This window comes from Gymnoscopelus braueri, assembly GCF_963280865.1.
Source record: "Gymnoscopelus braueri genome assembly, chromosome: 8".
In the NCBI taxonomy this organism is placed as follows: Eukaryota; Metazoa; Chordata; class Actinopteri; order Myctophiformes; family Myctophidae; genus Gymnoscopelus; species Gymnoscopelus braueri.
The window spans coordinates 20,383,559-20,404,598 of record NC_137609.1 but is presented as its reverse complement, the minus strand read 5'-3'; the positions used below and the strand labels follow the sequence as shown (position 1 = coordinate 20,404,598).

At 36.4% G+C, this 21,040-nt stretch overlaps 1 protein-coding gene across 1 annotated transcript; it reads right to left on the bottom strand.

Moving 5' to 3' along the window:
- Positions 1-713: 713 nt before the first annotated feature.
- capns1a (calpain, small subunit 1 a) lies at positions 714-9,478 on the bottom strand. The gene is made up of 11 exons (XM_080435848.1): positions 9,366-9,478; positions 7,550-7,605; positions 7,430-7,466; positions 6,828-6,920; positions 6,630-6,687; positions 6,337-6,401; positions 5,233-5,301; positions 4,081-4,159; positions 2,178-2,294; positions 2,014-2,072; positions 714-1,853 (listed from the first exon to the last, which is right to left on the bottom strand). Exons 2-11 carry the CDS (start codon positions 7,594-7,596, stop codon positions 1,827-1,829), a joined length of 651 nt encoding a protein of 216 aa, XP_080291974.1. The 5' UTR covers positions 7,597-7,605; positions 9,366-9,478; the 3' UTR covers positions 714-1,826.
- Positions 9,479-21,040: the final 11,562 nt, after the last annotated feature.

Below are 21,040 nucleotides of genomic sequence, written 5' to 3'. Positions count from 1 at the left end.
GTCCAGAATCCCACATTTTCAAATGTATTCAAATCTTTTGAAAATAGCAGATCTACAAGCTCGCAATGCATCACATGGGATGTACTGTAGATCGCCTATTTTCAAATGGCCGAAATGCATAGGGCTGAAGTGGTTAATCTTAATGTGTTTGTTTTGTAATAATGACCAAAATCTACAAAGTAACTAGTAACTAAAGTTTTCAAATAATAGCAGTGGAGTAAAAGTACAATATTTGCCTCTGAGGTGTAGTGGAGTAGAAGTAAAAGTACTGAAAATTGGAAATACTTCAGTTAAGTAAAAGATACCTCAAATTGTACTGAAGTACCGTACTAAATGTACTTAGTTACTTTACACCACTGCCCCCCTACCCACACACACACATCAAAGCAGGCAGCCATAATAAATTAGTTTCTACTTGACATTTTTACTTTTATATCCAACAGTAAAATGGCTTGTTATGGCACTATAACAATGATTGATTAAAATAAAATCTTATCTTTCTTATCTTTATCTGCCATATTTCCCCCCCTGAAAGTTTCTTAGGCTGTCATGTACTCTTGCTAATAGGTGATCGCTTCTACTCTACTCACTATTGAAAGTTGTTACTGACAGTGACAGTAGTAGGCGTAGCTACTATGTAAATGTTAGGGCCTCTTAAGTTTGTACTGAGAGTACAGCATGACTTACATAGAAATATGAAAACAGACAAAACATTGTATTTGGTAACTTTTATTCCAAATATGACAACTATCTGTTACAAGACATTGCAATAACAGTTCATTGACACGTGGCATAATAAACATCTGTTAAGTGTTTTTATTAATGGCAATATTCTCTAGTATTGGCTACATGCAGCAATGGCATCCTTTCTATATATCATTTTTCATGTTATGCTGGCATTATTTGGTGTGTAGGTAGGCATCTTGAATAGGTACATGATGCAACAGTGAAATTATCATTAGTAAGCACAAAAGGGTAAAATGCAATATCCAAGTGCAACACTGGCATTGACGTAGATGGCACAATACACACACACACACACACACACACACACACACACACACACACACACACACACACACACACACACACAAAGTAAACTTGAAACATAATATTTAACTAGGATGTAGAGAATATATATATGTATTTAACACTATTTAGTATATAGTATTTTAAACACTATTGAATGTTTTGACACATGCCTACAGTATTCTTTATGTTTCATTCATGTACATAGCTACCACCAGTATGGTCCTTGACAGTTGTGCATAAATCAGTGCCACACCGTTACCGTTAGTGCCTTTCAGGTATCAAAACAAAAATGGAGTTTACAAATAGTGATGCACTGGTGAGATTGGATTAAACAATAAAGTTATTGCATTGACTGAGTCGCAATAGGGTATATGGCAAGTGAAACAAATGACCGCCACCTCCACTTGACTTTTCCTTTTAACCATATAAAACTGGTGATCTTTCTCCTTAAAATTGAGGCTTCCCCCACCCTTATCCACATCCTAATATTCAATGGCACTCCCAGAGCTATATACAGAAGTCGTCAATAAGCAAATAATAGATAAATGTTCCATTGCGTGTGCAGGTTTGTAGTCATTGCCTCTCTCAATAGCACTAGTTTTATTTTTCCAAGCCATTTGGGACAGTGAAACATCCCATACAAGTATTTTGCACTATGAAATGTTGTGTTCACATTCACAAAAAACCTGCATACACAAGGGATTGGTTGATAAACACGTGGGATATTAGTATGGTCAAAATCCATTGTGTAGACAAAGTGGTTTTTAAACAAGCAGAGGAGTCACTTCTTGTGTTCAAGAGTACATGGTCAACTGAAGCCACTGCAAAAACAATACAGATACAAATGTAGTAAACCTATAATGTAGGTGCAAACTGTTCCTATCAGCATGATTCATGAACAACGGTTATTTCAAATGTTTTAACTCCAGAGGAGTCCAGACACAAATCTACAATATCCCAGAAGATAACTGATTGGCTTACCTCTTGAACATTGACCTTGATAGTCCCGTTGTTGTCCTTGTCCAAGGTTTTGAAAGCACCTGAATCAGAAAAGTGGTTAAGACTTGCTCCTCGATAGATTATATTAGATTAGACAGAATGTGAAATCAAACTAATTTGTTTGCCATTTCAGCTTTGACACTTACGGCACATAGCGTCCAGCCTTACAAGGCATCCAATGTAGTTGTCAAAATCCATGTTCCCATTTTCATCACTGTATCTGCGAATAATCATCTGGAACAGCTGGTCATTGAGGGGGAAACCTAAGGAAGGGAATGAACAGACATCAGTAATTATCATACCACATTCGCCACACACACATACTGCATTTCACTTAGTTGAAGAATATATATATATATATATTTTTTTTTCTACATTACCAAACATATTCATTAGTATTCCCATATTTTTACGGTAAGGCCAATCAATTTATAACAGGGCTTGTCTATAACAGAAGTAGACCATCACACCTCACACCACTATTGTGTATGACATCACAAAACAGAAACTTAAAGGAGAGATCCGGTCATTTTAGGTTGTATGTTTGATGTGTCGCTAATCACTCACCAACATACAAAGGAACGTTGTATAATTCCAGATCTGCCCCTGTTGTCCATTCTGCAGACCCCTTGCAGCGGCATAATGGGAGAGTGTGTAAGAGTGAAAATCGCCTATTTTAACAAATGCAAAGTCTGTTTTTTTTCTCCTAGTACTCATTGTGGAGTCTCATGATACTCAAACATGCGCTGAATGTCCCTCATAAGCTACCGCTAATGCAGAACGAGATGACGCTGGTTGCTTGTTTCTCTCACAGACGCCAGGTTCTGTGAGAGAACTGACTTTGCATTTGTTAAAATAGGCGATTTTCACTCTTACACACTCTCCCATTATGCCGCTGCAAGGGGTCTGCAGAATGGACAACAGGGGCAGATCTGGAATTATTCAACGTTCCTTTGTATGTTGGTGAGTGATTAGCGACACATCAAACATACAAACCTAAAATGACCGGATCTCTCCTTTAACAGTACCTATGTTGCCCGGTACAACTTTCTGTAGCATAATATACCACAAAACGGCACTGAAGTTACACTCTAGCAGGCAAGTTCATCACCATCTCAGGTGATTGTAAAATGATAATATTCATGTTATTAGTTTGTAGACAGATTTTTTTGCCGGACCCAGGGGGGCCAGCCTCTTAACACTCAGTGTTGGTAACTGACTCTCCACTGTTTAACCATTATGAACCCTAGCATCCCTGTTCTGGGCATGTCATGATAGGCGAATATTTGGCGAATGTAGAGCAGCTAGTTTTGGCAAAGAGATATGGTGAATAGGGAAAAAGAGGGGGCCAAGCACAGACCACTGGGGGACCTACATTATATAGGGTTTAAGTGGTTAAACATGCGTGCATGACATTGACAATCACTCGCACTGCAAACAGCCAGAAACGTGCCAGACCGGTATCACATTTCCTTGTTCTGCCTTCCAGACAAACTCAACATATGCATCTGCCCATTGTGCCACAGCAGTGCAAGCATTTCATATTTTAAAGAGACATAACAGAGACAATGTTCTGGAATACATTCCTTTGGTCCTATGTTGCATTATGTTTTCCCCAATGGTGTCAGTATAATGTTTAATTAGCCAACCCTTCCTACTCTGTTGACTCTAGATCTATATTATTTAATGTTAGAGATTCACTCTCACTTTCTCTGCATAGAATGAGCATAAAATCAGCTATCCAGGTGACTGCACCAATGGAGAAGTCAAGTCAAGCAGGAAAGACCTGTACTAGTTCATAGTTGGCATTGGCAAGATGAACACATTCACATTGAAACAGTCATTTTCATAAAGAATTACTCAACTTCCGGTTTACCATTTCTGCCAACAGAAAGAAGAGAGATTAGATCATATAATAACAGGGTACGGCTGAGCTAGGCTTGCCTAGTCTTGTTTTCTATTCATTGTCCTTTATGAAGCTTATTCACCTAAAAGATATTTGAAATTATTTCACCTGTTATAACAAAGAAAAAGAGAAAGATATCTTACCAGCAGCCCTGAAAGCGTCGGGCAACTCATCTGCACCAATGATCCCAGAGCCATCCGCGTCATAGGTCTTGTAAACTCCCTAATAGACAGAGAACAGTTTGTAACAGAACAGCAACATATTTTACAATCTACTAGCAACCAATGGGAGAATAATCTAGCTAGTAGGATGTTTGGTGAATTTGGTGTACTCGAATGTGTCTCCCCCCTTTTGCATTCCCTTCACTGTCTTCCGGTTGCTGCCTGCATGCAATTCAAAACAGTGGTGATGACCTACAAGGCAATCAAGGGCATGGCACCCCCTTACTTTCAGGACATGAGCCACCCCTGCTACACCCTTTCCCACACACGATCTAATAACACCGGAAGTCTGTCCATACCTTCCATATAACACCCTGGCCAATGCTCCAAGCGTCCTATACTCTCCTCCCTCCTGGCTCCCAAGCTGTGTGTGGAATGACTGTCCCCACTCAGTTAGAACTGCAGACTCACTCCCCATTTTCTGTCACAATCTGAAAACTCACCTCTTCAGACTCTATCTCACCCCCTAGCACCCCTCATTCCTTGTATATCCCTTCTTGCCTCGCCTATTTGTTTTTCATAGATACTATGCAGTTGTACGTTGAGTACTTGTTCATTGCTTGACCACAAATGCTAAGTGTGAGTGTTATATATAAGAGTGTTATTTAGAGATAGCATGTTCTTTAGACAGATGCTAGGTTTCATACACTGTTATTTGTTGACTAGTGATCTGATCTGGCACGTGTAAGTTTCTCTGGATAAGAGCGTCTCCTAAATGCCTAAACTGTAAATGAGAACATTGTTGTATAGCTTCTAAGAATATGTAAATAAAATGGTACCAATCCATTATATTGGTGAGCTGAACAAGCAACTCAAAAACCAAGGCAGGTCTTAAAGCGTAGAAGGGTCAGGGTGTGGCACATACCACGTCCTAAGGAAACCAGTTTTCAAGCCTATAGGTAAAATGTTCCCACCTTAGATTACAAAGCTATAATGACGTACCGACTTATTCTCTGTAACTACAATCTTAGTTACAGGGGATAATTAACCACAGGAATTTGACTGTGCTCCACAAATAAGGTTTTCATATTATCTTGATGCAAAAGGGAAAACAAAATAGGCCAAAACACTTACCTGCCATTTCTTAATATTGTTCCAGAGATGTTTGAATTCATGGAATCCAAGTTTGCCAGTACTGTCACTCTGAAACAACACTAAGGATTATAATATTGGCTTTGGCATTGTTAATTGTGTATACTATGTTTACCTAAGGTGTGCTCATGTCTTATTAATGATGCAAGGAATTTAATGAAGGGATTGTCCACCTGTCATCTGTAACTATTCCAGAATGTATCATAGTAACTATGCTTTTAACTAGAACCAAGGAGATTAGCTGTCATATGTAACCATTCCATAATGTACTATAGCAACTATGCTTTCAACTACAGCCAAGGAGATTATTTGCCGTAATATATAACTATTCCAGAATGTATCATAGAAACTATGCTTTAACTAGAGCCAAGGGGATTAGCTATCATTTGCAACTATTCTGGAATGTACCATACCAATGTACCATTTTAACTAGAGCCATTGAGGTTTTCCTTTTTTTTTAATTATTTAATGTAATTTCTTATTGAATTTGTGAGGTGTATGTTCTCTATTTGATTTACAACATGTATGAACCACCAGCTCAATGCCAAATTTTGTGGTGTCAACTTACAAAATCATCCCAGACCAATTGAGTCCCTCAATATTTCCTCTAATTTTGTCATCCCTTCACAATGCAGACTGACATATACGTATATATATATAGACAATAATATACACACACACACACACACAACCTGGGAAAACTCATTATAGTGTGGTTAGGTGGTCAATGCATTAACTGGTTTAACCAGAAGTGCACTGCGTGTACCGGCATGTCCGCAGTGCACCGGCGATGTCGATTCAATCTTACCCACTTTCAACTCTATCGTCAGAACTGGCAGAAGGCAGGAAATAAAGAGGGTCTAATGGGCTTCATTAGTCATATGGATAACCAATCAAATGTTTCTGAAATTTTTGAATTTCTGAAAAACAACCACAATGAAATGTGCTTGTAAATGGTGTCTGTTTATACATTTGTTCTGTTCTTTAACACTTTGTTGAGGGAAGTGCTATGAATATAGTTCTTCTTCAGTGAACTGTCGCCTAGATTGTATACCACATACATTCTTGTACTGATAGAAAGGATACATCCATGACTGCAACCATACTCCGGCAAGACTCGATACTGAAACCATCTGTCTTCAGGTCTGCATCTACAATTCAAACAAATTGAATTCTGTTTATATACTGTAGGTAAAATCCCATTGAGATACAAGATCTCTTTTACAAAGCCCTGTCCAGGGTAGCAGCAGTACAAAAGTCACAATATTCAACAAACATATACAAACATTCACATAAAAGAAACATAAAACATAGAACATAAAGATGGACTAAAGGGGCACAGTACTGTACTGAGTAACCAACATAGAAACGGGTCTTACGTCTGGAGATGATTTTATTCAGGATGTTCATCAGCTCAGTTGGGCTCACCTCCATGTCCTATAAAACAAAGATTGTTTAAACCAACAAACTTAAGACCAACGTCTTTACGACAAAATGTCAAAAGTATTTATGGCTGAGCTAATGTTAAGAATAATCATATAAAATGGTGGCGATATCGTATAATTTATTTCACTCACCTCTCCAGCAAGCTGTTTGAAGACCCCGCGAAACTGTCTCTCCTCATCACTCTCATTTTGCTCTGCATATTGAAGCGGTCTACGTGGTGGAGGCTGCAGTACAGAGACATTGAGAAATACTTAGGGCTGTCACAATTACAATATTTAAGTTGTCTTGTTTTTTTTTGCATTGAACATTGGAACATACGTATGAAATGTTTTATTTCTGTTTGCCTTTTAGGCTTCGTAATCAAAAATTGCACAGGTCAGATATGACAAAGAAATTAAATGTACAAAGAAATTACTGACATATTTTATACTTTCAAAGAAATGTAAACAACAATAGCGGAAATAGCTGATATACAAGCTTACAACAGCTATTTCCGCTTTTTTAATATTTGAAAATGTATGCAAAATAATTGCGATTATCTCAAATAATGGCTTAGACAATTATGTAATAATTGTGACAGTCCAGTCTTACTGTACTGTAGTACTACTAGTACAGAGACATTGAGAAATACTGTGACCATCCAGTGCTACCGTATTGTAGCAGTACAGAGGTAAGGCGATGGAGCATGTTGTACTAGTGTGGTGCAGAACAAAGTCAGAGAGCAGTTACTTACAGGATCAGAGGGCACAAACATGGCTGGATCGATGTTGCTGCCGGGAGAGAGTCAGAGATAAACAGGTTAAGCCACAGGGAGAATAACTTGGATTAGATAGGCATTTGTGCAGATTCTCACCTGGCCACATCAATGATGCCACCGATTATTTTCCCAACCCAATTCATCTTTGTCAGCTGTGAATGCAGAGAACACAGATTAGCCATACTATTTCCAATGCACTATTTTAAGCATTTGTTATTTAGAGTTTATAACATTAGCTGTTCAGGAATGTTGCTCCAACTAATGAACTAAACACTGTCAGTGGGGGAAAACTAGTGAACACCTCATCGCTGGTTAAAGCTAAAACAATGCAATAGTCCATATTCACACGGCGGCCATTTGGGAATTTAACATTGCGTTGCTGTGGCAACTGGGGTGGCATTTCATTGACTTAATGGCAATATGGCCGCTGTGTGAATATGTTAATATAATTATTACAACCAAAATCGCAATATTATCTGCTATGTCCAAATTACAAGTGGCTACAATATTTCCACAAATAAAGTTAAATTGCACTTCACATTTTTGTTACGTTTAATCTAGCCAGTGGTTACTTATAGCTGCGTGATAGCATAGCAATTTCTTAATTTCGTTTGACAATGCATAATTATATCTCAGTTAAATAAAGAATTGTGCCTTTCTGCCCAAGTCCAAAGATTTGCAATTCCTTTAAAATTATGTCTTTATTTGCAGCCTTTATCATTATTTAGTTGCTTTTGAAAGCAGTATAATTTCATAGATTTAGATGATTATGTACTTGAGATGCCTGATGATACCGCCAAGGGAACTTCTTGTTAAAATAGCAACTACATAGAGGCTTGAAGCTAGAAGTCATGACAGCTAAAATAAATGCCTTAATTTAACTAATGTAACCTTAGAGGTACCACTAAGCAGTCAATAAAATAAAAGTAAAAGGAAATTAAAATAAAGTAATCCATTGTAGATTTAGATTAATTAAGCCTAAACCAATTTACAGTAAATAAACACTATCTGTGATGGATGTGGCCCCTGATATGTGCCAAGACAAAATAAGTTCCAAATATTGTTGTGTGTGCATTCTATTTCATTCTATCAGTGTGTAACTTAAAGATTAAATGGGATGTTTGTTCTGTAGCCAACAGGACACACCCATTTGTGCAGCTTTCCTTTTTTTTAAGCTAACGTTTACATTCCACAACAAGGACTTCAGTTTCCTGGAAATGCTCAAACTAAAAAGAGAACATTTGCAATCCCAGTCCTTACTCTTACATGTCAATTCCAGTGTTACTCGGCCATCTGTCTAAAATATTAGTGCCAGCGTTATATAATAATAATAATCTTTCATAATTAATTCCAGAGTCACCTAAAATTTAGGCCTAAATATAAATTCCAGTGTTACCAAGTAGACTTGAATCTATATCTATCTGACATATTTAATCCCAGTGTATACTTAGTCATCTATACTCAAATATAAGTGTATACAGTAGTAATATATTTTACACATCAGTTCCAGTACAGTATATATCACTCTTGCAGCTACAGTACTAGCAATGCAACTTCAACATGCATATGTCGCATAGCACAAACATTAGGCAACTTTTTTAGTTGACTAGCAAATCGCAAATATAATGATCAATGTTAACAAAATGACAGTCAATGTGACACAAAACGGGTAAATACGGGTGAGGTAGTATTAGTTAACCTCCTACATACAGTTCATATAATAAAATACACTATGTAAACTAAAGTAACCAGGCTTTTTTCTTCTTTCTTTTTTTTTTCTAGTCAGGAAGCTCGTCCTGCTGATGAAGACAAACGGCATTATGTCAATATTACCAAACACACCCTGATCTCTGAACCTGATCAGTTCTAGCTAATTAACGTCATAAGAGCTTATTTGATATAAAATACCAACCTTTAGGCTGATGAAAGTAACAATATGTATCGCTGCACAGAGGCCTGTTCTGCTGCTAAAATGGTACAGTATGTAAAACTACTGTCTGTCAACACGCCCCACCACAGAAGACCCTCTGCTTCTTCTGCGGGATGCAAACTGATGTGGAGGTACATGCGCCCCCTGCTGAGCCGGAGGGTGTAGTATCCATTTTACACTTGGTTCCATTACAGTAGTACACAGTGGTGGAAAAAGTATTCCATTTTTTTTACTTAAGTAAAAGTATCAATACTGCAATATAGAAAATATAGTAAAACTCCGGAATTCAAAATGTACTATAAGTACAAAAGTATTGGCATCAAAATGTACTTGAAGTAGCAAAAGTAAAAGTACTCATTATGCAGAATGTCCTATTTCACAAGTGTTCAAAATCTTTTGAAAATGATAGCAGATCTGCAAGCTCACAACGAGTCGCAAAGCGACACGTTGTGAGCTTCTAGATCTGCTATTTTCAAATAGGCGAAGCATATCGCGATAAGTGGTTATGCATGTTTTGTAATAATAATACAAATCTACAAAATCTACAAATCTACAAAGTAACTAGTAAAGTTTTCCAATAATTGTAGTGCAGTAAAAACTACAATATTTGCCTCTGAGATGTAGTGGAGTAGAAGTAAAAGTACTGAAATTTGAAAATAATCCAGTAAAGTAAAAAAAATCCTAAAAAGATCCTTACAGTAAGTAGTACAGTACTTGAGTACATGTGTTACTTTCCACCACCGCCATTACATTTGTACATACCCCTCATACAGACTGTATAAACGTTTTGATCTATCTTAACCCCTTTCTTGTGTTTTGTGTTAATGGCATTTTATACTTTGATTTCTCAGTTTTACACATGTCCCTCACCATCCATGTTCAATCTTCTACTTCTACTGAAAAAACTGAAAATACTGAAAATAGAAACCCATTATTTGATGTATTCCAGATTTTTTTTTTACACAATGTAGCCTACATAAATCTAACAGGCAGGAGGTGTGATTTACCTCACATAGTTTAATACATTTCATGTTTTTCAAATGCTTTTTTTTTTTTTTTTAATAACTAAAAAACATCACAGTTACAAAGAGTGGCAGTCCAGCACATTGCAAATGTGTCATAAATATTTCCTGCAAAGTGAAGATAATTATATAAAGATAATTAGTTTTTATTTATTTCATATAATTAGTACTGACATGCTAGGAATAACAGATGTGTTAGCATGTTGAACAACAACAACTAATTTTAGCCAAAAAACTAATTTCCATCCCAGTTCCATTAAAAACCTGCTGTCATTTCCACAGCCAAATCATCTTTTTCACCACACAAATTAAAAACAAATTCAATTAACACTAATGAACTCAAATTAATTTGGTCACAATTCAAGAAAAACGTTTTCTTTTGGTCATAATTGTTGTATGCAAACCGGCAAGGGTACAAATATGAATTACATTTGAAAACTGTACAAAAAAATATCAGTTATAGTTTAATTAGTAAATGGATTATATGATGAAATTGAAAAATATTTAAGAACATGTCAAAAAATGTCAAAATGTGCCTAAAGTTGCAGAATACTAAGGGGGCCAAAATGGACAAGTGAATATGATCACATTCCTGATGGGAAAGTACAATTATTTAGTGGTTTATCCTTGTTCCTCAGCCTTTTGTTTTGGACAGACTTGAACCTCCACCATGCATACATTTAGCAACATCATACATTTTTCCTTTCCTTTCTGATTCACATGATTTACAGATTTGTTAAGAACAATGACATAATAGAATGAATCATACTGTAGTGTATTGCTATATATACTATATTATAGACACAAGATGTTACCTGGACACAAAGGAACCAAAACAGAGTGGAAAATAGCGACCATCGATGGTTGACAGAATGACGAGGCTTGCAGCCAGCAACACCTGCAGTGTTCAGTTTCTCCCTGGGAATCCCAGTGGGACTACCATTTGGTTCACCAGGCCAGTTCCTCATTGAGAGTAATGTTAATCTATAATACAATTAAAGTGTTGATCCAAATGTATTTATTGATTGTCATTGTCACTAAATAAGACAATGGGTATATATATATATGTGATGAACAAATGATCACCTGGCACTCATCATTGCCCCCTCAATATCCAACCTTGGGTAACAACAAATCCCCAATTGATATATGCATTTATTTATATGCAGTCCATATATATAATATGGATAGCAAATTTGGAGACCATCAAAAAACTGAAAAACCTAAATATGTAAGCCTATAAATATTATATATATATATGTTTATACATGTGTTTATATATATATATATATATATATATATATATATACTCACTATATATACACGTGTGTACACACATACACACACACACACACACACACACACACACACACACACACACACACACACACACACACACACACACACACACACACGCGCGCGCGCACAGGATTGTACTACATAATGAAAATTGCTAACTCATTTTAGGACTCACCTTGGGATGTATGCATATATTTAAGAAGCCACACTGTATGACAGGATCCGTAGAAACAGATATCTTCCCTTCAAATTCCACTCCAGCTAAAATTACCTCAACCATGAAATAGAGGTATCCATGGTTACATCAGGAGCCATGTTATGTGGTGCCTCTGTGCCTGATTCTCTACTAAGTTCCACCTTTTCTCTCCTCCATCATTTGCAATAGAGCAGTGGTTCTCAAACATTTTCTTGTTAAATTGATACGTATTTGGCCATGGACCACCATAAAGACTTTGTGCCAGAGACCCATATAAAAGAAGATTTGTGTAAAATGTTTCAGAAATTCCAATGGATTTTTCAAATCATTTTGAAAATAGCAGATCTACAAGCGTACAGCATGTATGCATATACGTTCAGAGTTACCAAGGCTACGGGTCGAGTCTTTGTAGGAGCATCCCCAATATGACATATTTGCAGTCTCCAGAACATCCAGTTACCTTGACAACGCAGTTTTATCATTCAAGCCCATTGCTACCTTCTCCCACAGTAGGAATCAAATGGGCCTTAAACTGGCTACAGGCTTTCATACACCAGTAAGGTAGAAATGAGAATTGGATCAACTCAAATAATTCAACATTGAGATCACTTAACTAAGACACTAATGTACATACCATACACTCAAAATGTATATTGCATATGATGCTGATGTTTCTAAAATAACTTGTACACACCTGCATTTTAATGGTTCTAAAATAACATGTACATACCTGCATGTGATGCTAAACATTCTAAACATCATGTTACCTGCTATCACGTACATCTGTATATATTTTAATTAACCTGTTTCTATCTATTTCCCTTCTGCTCTCACTCTACCTCTATGCTAACTCTTCTCACGGAATACTACACGACGTCGGAGTGCGCATAATAATTTAACCCACTTCTTTACACCTGCATGTCTTCAAACCTGTGATGTGACAAATACACCTGAATTCTGATTCTGATGATTCTATTCTATTAAGGCACATATTACAATCTTAAAATGATTTCAATATGGTTCATCACATGTTTATACACTTGATTTTGCAACTTCATTTGTACATTTTCATATTGTTCAAGTGAAAAATAGGATCATATTTTAATGTCCTGTTCTTAATATAGTGGTATTGCATGAATACATATATTTTCCCACTGGTGGGACAACAAAATACAAGGAAATTAAAGCCACGAGTTAAAACCTGAAATTGGCAACATGTAACCCCCAATTAAAGATGATGCCACTGACTTGCACATACAGTTACATGCCTTGTTGTTGCTTATCATCAATTTGTAAATACATTTATCTTAGTTCAGAAAACGAGTATATTATAAGACCTATTGATAGCGTTCTATATCGACTCCCAACATTGTCCAGTGACTGTGTTATCTGTGGCCTAAGTACAGATTGTATTTGTATGCATGAGAATATAAATGGGCAAAATGGCACAGTCAGACCTCTGGACATGTGCAAGTTTACAAACAATTTGTGCAGCGATTGACACAAAGCTCTACTGAAATAATGTGAAGGACGAGCCTTCAAGTGAGGAATCAGGTGCCACAGTATGTTATCTCTTACTATGAGTGATACTCCAACCGTTTCCATCATTCATGAGACCCAAATAATCAGGGCATATATTATAAACTAACTACAACTAACTGCAAAGAATGGCAGAAGCTGTTGAAATTCAACATTGTTCACTTCATAATTTGTTCTTGTTTTTAATATAGTAGTATTGCATGATTTAATTTCCCACTGATGTGACAGTGAAATATACCATGAAGGAACTTAAAGCCAGGAGTTAAAACTTGTCAACATGTTTCCCCCAGTTAAAAATAGGCAAATGCCACTGACTTGCACATAGTTATAGGCCTTGCTTATCAATATTTGTAAATAAGCTCATGCAAGCTACTTGCTAACTTTAGACACAGTGAGCCTATTTGATGTGTCTCTTTCATAAATTGGTTCAGCCTATAATCTTCTTAATTAGATATGCCTTTATTTCAAATGAACGTTTGTCTCGTAATATCCGATGCAATCTTCCTCACTTGTGCAGCTGAGAACCCTTATTTGGAGATTTATTCATTTTTTTACCTTCTGAAAATTGAAAAAGTGAAAGGTGTAGGAGGAATGATTTTGTGCTTAATGCACATGGATCAGTCAACTTAAAATCATGGCAGTCTATAACATGACTTAAAACACTGGTGCATTGTATCCACTCACTAAATAGTACTAATTGAAGGGTCAGAAATGAAAGGAACCGTGCACAGAGCTCGTGCAGAGCATGCATGGTAAAATGAATTATTTTGATGGAAGAGTGCTTTTTATCGTTCACAGACCATTCAGTGTGTGCTACGATTCAGCACTCTATAGGAAACTGATCGACTCCTAGTGTGTTGGTTGTGATAACAGTATATGAACATATGACCTTTTGCTCAAATGAGACATAGTAGAGAGGGAAGAGGTGAAGAATAAAAGGAACGCAAGACAAGTGATGTTAAAATGAACATTTATAATGACTTTTTGTTGCCGTCGCAAAAATAATCTTTAAAAAACAATTCCATTATTAACACTGAAATGCTGACTTCACTGGTTGTCCACGAGTCATAAAACACAACTCACTGAATTTCTTTTACAAACACAGTACTACAGTTACATTAAATAGTCATTACCCTTAAATCTATTAATGAATGATGCTCGAAAAAACTAATAGAAACACAAATGACACTTAAAATTCTCTCAGTCCCTCGCCATAGTTGCTGTTGTTTTTTGTTTTTGTTTTTCATCAACAGTGTATCATTTAGAAGAGAAACTGCTTCTGAGATGTTTCTCTGACAAAAGCAGAAAACAGACTGGCAGCATAACAATAAAGTTACATGAGCTTAAATGTCATACAATTAGGGTGATCTTTTGGGTGGTGCGGTGGGTGGAACCACTTCAGTGATCCAACACTTAGAATGAAGGCTGGCTGCCTTTGGCTCAGTATGGAACTATTTGGCACGCTTGCTGACAGATATTTGCCATAAAAAGCTTTATCATTAGCACTATTTACTGAAATGGCACTAGACACTGTTCTCTCATTATTTATATTCAGAGGATATCATTTTAAAATACATAAAAATGCTGTCCTAGAAAGCCCTTGGGTTAGTTAACATTGGACTTTCACAAATTCTCCTTGTCACAAACAGACAGAACAGTGATTACTGATATCAAAGAGAAATGTTTCTAATCCAAAAACATCACTTCGCTCATATTTGAATATGAGATTTTATGCTGTCAGTCCATTTTTTTTTATGGAAAAACAGACATTAACAAAAGAAAAATCGAATCCCCAAAAAATATTTACAATGAAGCAAAACCAAATTTGCAAGGTATTGTCATGCTATTTTTCCGTTTACACTTTTTCAAGCTGTCAACCCTGCAGAACTGTCTGAAAAACAATAACATAAGAACAGTCTCATGAAATCTGACAGTAAGGTGGTGTAAAATATTCACTTGAATGAGTTCTTGAGGATGGAAACGGTCTACTATGTTCAGGGAGGTTCAGAGGGTCAAAGACAAAAATGGCCTGTCTGGTTGGCAAAAATCCTGTATTTCCCAGACGAAAGGGCTCAGATTATCTCAATCCATTTAAAGGGTGAATTCAGTAGCAGGCGCATAACATAATGGAATACAAATCATGATAGTGTATAGGCTGAAAAAGAGACTTGGGTAGAAGAGGTTTTATGAAAGGCGCAAGCAGTTTGTAGTGTTTAAAGTCAGTCCTAGCCTTCTTGTGAAAGGGCTCCAAGGGGGTTGATGAATGTCCAGAAAACATTTGGAGCGAAAAAAAAGAAAAGACTTCTGGAATGATATCGTTTTTGTTTGACATTCAAACATGAATTTGTTGTTGAGCAGCGACAACAGTGACAGGGGTTTGTAACACTAAATAATGAAACACAAATATTGCCTCATAGCAATGCTTTTAACATTTACTGTACTAACATTTTATAATACCTTGATATGGCAGAGGCAAACATAATTTTGCTGGTGCCATTTTTGTCTCAGATCAGACAACTATAGATAGCGTCCTATGACTCCCAGCATTATGCAGTGAATCTATTGTTATTCGTTGCTTATGTACCAATTGTATTTTATTATTGAAAGCACAAGAATATAAAAAAGGGCAAAATGGCACAGTCAGACCCTCTCTTAATTTTTCTCTTTTACCCTAAAAGATTTAACAATAAAGATACCTTGACCTTGGACCTGTGCATATTTACAAACAATTTGTGCAATGATTGACACAATCCTCTGCTGATAGGAATGTGAGGGAGGGGCCTTTGAGTGAGGAAGCAGGTGCTATGTTTTATCTGTTATTATGAGTGATATTCCAACCCTTTCCATCATTCATGAGACCCAAATAATCAGGGAATAAATAATAAAAAAACAATACGAAAACATCAGAGCAACAGCAAAGAATGGCAGAAACTGTAGAAATTCAACATGGTTCGCTTCATTTCACACCAGATAATAGGAGATGTTATTTGTAAAAAGATAGGACCCATTGATCAGTAAAGTGCATTTATGCAACACCAAACAAACAGGATAATGTTGACAGCGAATCGGAAGTTGGTTTAAAACACATCTGGATTATGACCGTGGCCCTGTTTGGCCTACCTGACTATAGCTGAAATTTGTTATTGACATAGATATTTACTCTACATGTAGTTGACATTCCTGCCCTGAATTTACATTAAAAGACCAATAACATTCAACAGAAAAAAGAGTATATGGGTACATTCATAGATTTGATCTGGGCTTTCAAGCTGTGGTATAAATAATATTCTAAAAAATATGATGCCACAGGTTATGCAAGGTTCAACCTGACATGACTAAATGCGTGTCTGATAGCTTATAAAGCAAAACACATGGAGCCAATGCACTGAATAACATTTTCACGTTTGCTTGTTTCACATTTGTAGTGCTCCTCACTTTACCTACAAATTAAAATATTTCTTTCTGATAAAAAATAAAAAAAATAAAACGACTTGATTGATGGAAATTGAGGTGTTTTTTTTAGGGCCAACATGACAATAATGGGCTCCCTCCCAACGTACAAGAAACAACTTTTTTTTTATATGAGGTGAGTAAACTTAAGTGCTTTACAATTGACTGCATGCAGCGTTATGTCTTTGAATGTTGCGAGACATCTCGCAAATTTTTGTTAATTTTTTTCCTCCATAATTCACTTTGATACCATGCAATAGAAGACGTGCAAAAAGATAACACCTAACTCCACAAACACATTTTTTGATTGTTAATGGCTATGTTATGAATGCTTATAACATGTTATGCTTAGTCCATGCTGGCCTATAGAGACATTTTGTGAAAAAACAGCAGTACTTAAGCCACAGGTCAAACAAACACACAAGGGATGCATGGAGTGTAAAACATGAATCCATAAAAATCACAATCTTTAACTCTTAATCTATGTACCTATGGGGTAAAACAATGCACAAAAAGGTACTTGTCCTTTGTTTTCTTAAGTAATGTATTTGATTATCTTTTCTTAACTTAAAAGACAGTGTTTGATTGGCACTTGATCAGCACTTCTAAACAAGTTATTGATATCTAACATTTGATCGCACATCTACAATTTCAGAAGCTGCAGAGGTCTAGTTTGGCTATGGAGTCTATTATTACTTTTACTATCTTATCGATACTGTATAGTATTCTATACACCTCGTTTTATGCTCCAACCTTTTAGAGCATGTTTCTAATCAACAGACCAGACATCTTTTCAACTAAAATATTTTGTATAGTTTACTTTACTTATCAAATAGCAGCATTTTCATAACTTACAAAAAGTACATGTAAACCTATTCATTCAAAATCTTAGTAATTTCAAAGGTTCATACAACAGACATAAAACACAAAACAGGACAACATGCTACTATATTGCTTCCAATATTCTTTACATTTTCTTACTGTCAAACTAAATCATCAATGACAGAAATATGGACACCACCTGTTGATGATGAGTCATCATAATGCACAAACAAATTGCGAAGCTAATCTTAATCAGGCTTAGTTGGCACTCTCATCATCCACACAAATATAACATAGTTCACATTGTATCGACAACGCTGGACTGCATTTGGACTACAAACTAGAATAGCTACAATAAAGTACATATAGATCATATGACATGACATATTGTATTCCACATAAATGAATTCTTGTCATTTTCAGATAAGAGGATATGCATAAAGGATGTCATTAGTTCGGCTTGAGGTCACAAACAAGTTCCTACCTTTCTCTCACTCTCTTATGCATTCTGTCTTCGCTATGTTTTGTTTAGAGGCTGAAGTACAAGCTAAGTTTGTTCAGCCAACAGACCAATAGTCATTCAACTATTGTTTGCCTTCATGTTTAATCTTCTGTCAGGAAAGAAAGGACTCTTTCCCTTCCCTAAAAGGCCATAGTTCATGGTATAAACCTTTCTAAATCCTACTTGTTCTTCTTATAGAGGGAATTTGATACTGTGAGCTAATGTTGTTGCTGGTTGGTCTTGTGGGTGTCACAGTTTTGGGGGCAGGTGTTTTCCGCGCATTTTGGCCTTTTGAACTCTATGGCCTGGGTAAATATTTTTGTACCCTTATGACCTATGGTGCATAACTCATATCAGCACAGCCTGCACCCCACACATTGGCAACCATGAGAAGACAAGACAGGAGGAAGGAGAAAGAGGGGGAGAGCTGAGTGTAGGAAGAAACACAGACAGAGATTGGGACATAAAACAAATCGTAAGAATTGTGAAAAACAGTACATGCAGGGGAATCAAATGCTGAGAGGAGAAACATTAATGGAGGGCAGAGAGAAACAGTATTTGGCACAGCATATTGATCAGACAGCTTTGAAGAAGGATTCTCTGCAGTCAAGCAGTCTGGTTGCATCGATAAACTTCATGTTGTTTTGTGCTTGTATCTTAACATATGCTAAAATGTTGGGCAGTGAAACGTTATCTTTTCACTAGTGGCCAGATTTCATTTATGGGCCATTCTGAAACCCTTTCAGATATATTGCGAAAGGAACATTTTCAATTAGGAAGTAAGGGTAACTGTTGCCATGCACAATGTTCAGACACAAATAATTAATTCCAACACTTGAAAATAGTTTTCCTTGTGAAACATGAATACAGCAATAGCTACTCCTTCAACTTCTCGTAAAAAGTGTGGTTCTGATTTCAGATTTCTTGAACATTTTCAGCACCAACCCTCACAGCCATTTGTTTTGAAAGCCGATCATAGAGCTTGGGTTGATGGGGACAATTGAGAGATGACTTTGGAGTGGGGAGAGTACCAGAATAAGATTGGATAATGCAGTGCAGGAAAATGTGAGTATCTGGGGTTTATATGATTATAACTGATCGGAAACGTCCATTTATATAAGTCGGTATAGCAGCTTTCTGCAGTGCAATATTAGTAAACAAATACATCTCAAGACATTGGAATATAAATGCTCTTGTGGAGATATTTGTTCTTGTTAATACTGGAAGATGTTGTGGGTATGTGCCTATATCTTGTATAGGTCAAATAGATGTGTGTATAGAAATACACACATCCCACCAGGGACAGCCACACTTTACGTTGGGTATTCGTCATATCTCACAGTGCAGTCTTCTGAGACCCAGTGTACTCAGGGTGAAAACCATGGATAGCAGCATAGAAGCAAGCCAGGGTAATCTTTGAAAATATGTTTTTGAAAATGTGTTCTGCGCAAATTAGCAACCCTGCGTTTGAAAAACTGTCCATAGATACAACGCCAAAAACAGTTTTGCGATGTTTTTTATTGTGTTACATCCAATATAGGTGAGTGTTAATGTTTGTTTCAGGGGAGATATAACGGGCTGTCTGTACCAACAGCAGAATCCCTTTGTTTTAATGCAAATTAGAAAGCATGGTTCACAGACATCTGTGTCCGATACCTTCTTCCAAGTGTCACTCTATTTCCCTCTCATTAGCGTATTAGTCTCCCAACCATTGTATGTCCTTAATGTAAAGGCGATAGTTTCTTTGTTCACAGATATTGGTTCGTACAGCGTTCTTCTTTTATCAAAACATTTTTGAAGTACTTTGTTCCTTTGGGAACTGTAGCTGTTAGATGTCGCTTGAGCTGAAAAGTGGTCTGAACTACCTCAAGCTGTTTGTTATCTCATGGGGCTTTACATATAACTCTCTTAGGTCAATTATAGAAAACCAATTCTAGAATATGTCTGATTTCTAGCGCCAGGAACATCAGGAACTAGAAGGGAATTGACATATCATGACACGATTAAGTATTGACCATATTCGGGCAGCCATTTCACTCTTACATCATACTCAGAGGGTGGGGATTGTGTATGATATAAGAGCAAAATTGCCACTGTGTGAATATGGTAAATTAAGACTGGATTGATCTCCATCACAAAATGTTGAAATCAATCCCATTTCATTAGTTGGAGTCTAGTTACAAAATGCTTGGTCAAACACTAGAATTTTTGGATCACATACTGTCGGGAGTAATTGCCAAAAGGATTTTGATCTAGCCATTTATTTTAATGGAGATTAAAAACCTAATCCCATAGCACCAAGAAAGGGTTAAGCAACAGAATGTTTTTTGTGTTTTTTTGTTTTTTATGTGGCTGTGTTTGAGTGAATATGCTAGCATGTTTCATAGTATCTGTGCGTTTGTGGGAGTATTTTCAATGTGTGTTAATGTAAAATATATTTGTACATTCCTGTGTGTCTCCTCTATCCTCTCACATTGATTATTTAACCCCTGAACTTTACTCGCAGACAGTAACTGTGCAGTTCAGCCTGGGTTTGAATTATACATTTCTTTCACTGCAACACAATAGTTGATCCCTGTAAATAAAAAATAGCAATAGGCTAATATTGTTTTTACATTCAGATCAACCTGAATTCACAGGTTTAAATAATCTACTTATGTTCGAATGAGATCATGTCAATAAATAATGGATGAAAATATAAAATACCCAAATTTTGTAACTTCAATTATGATATGAGCCAGAATTCAACATAAGTCAAAATAGATATGACTTTATTAAAGAAATTATATTCAGATTGCTCCCCCATAGTCTGAGATGAACTCAGGTG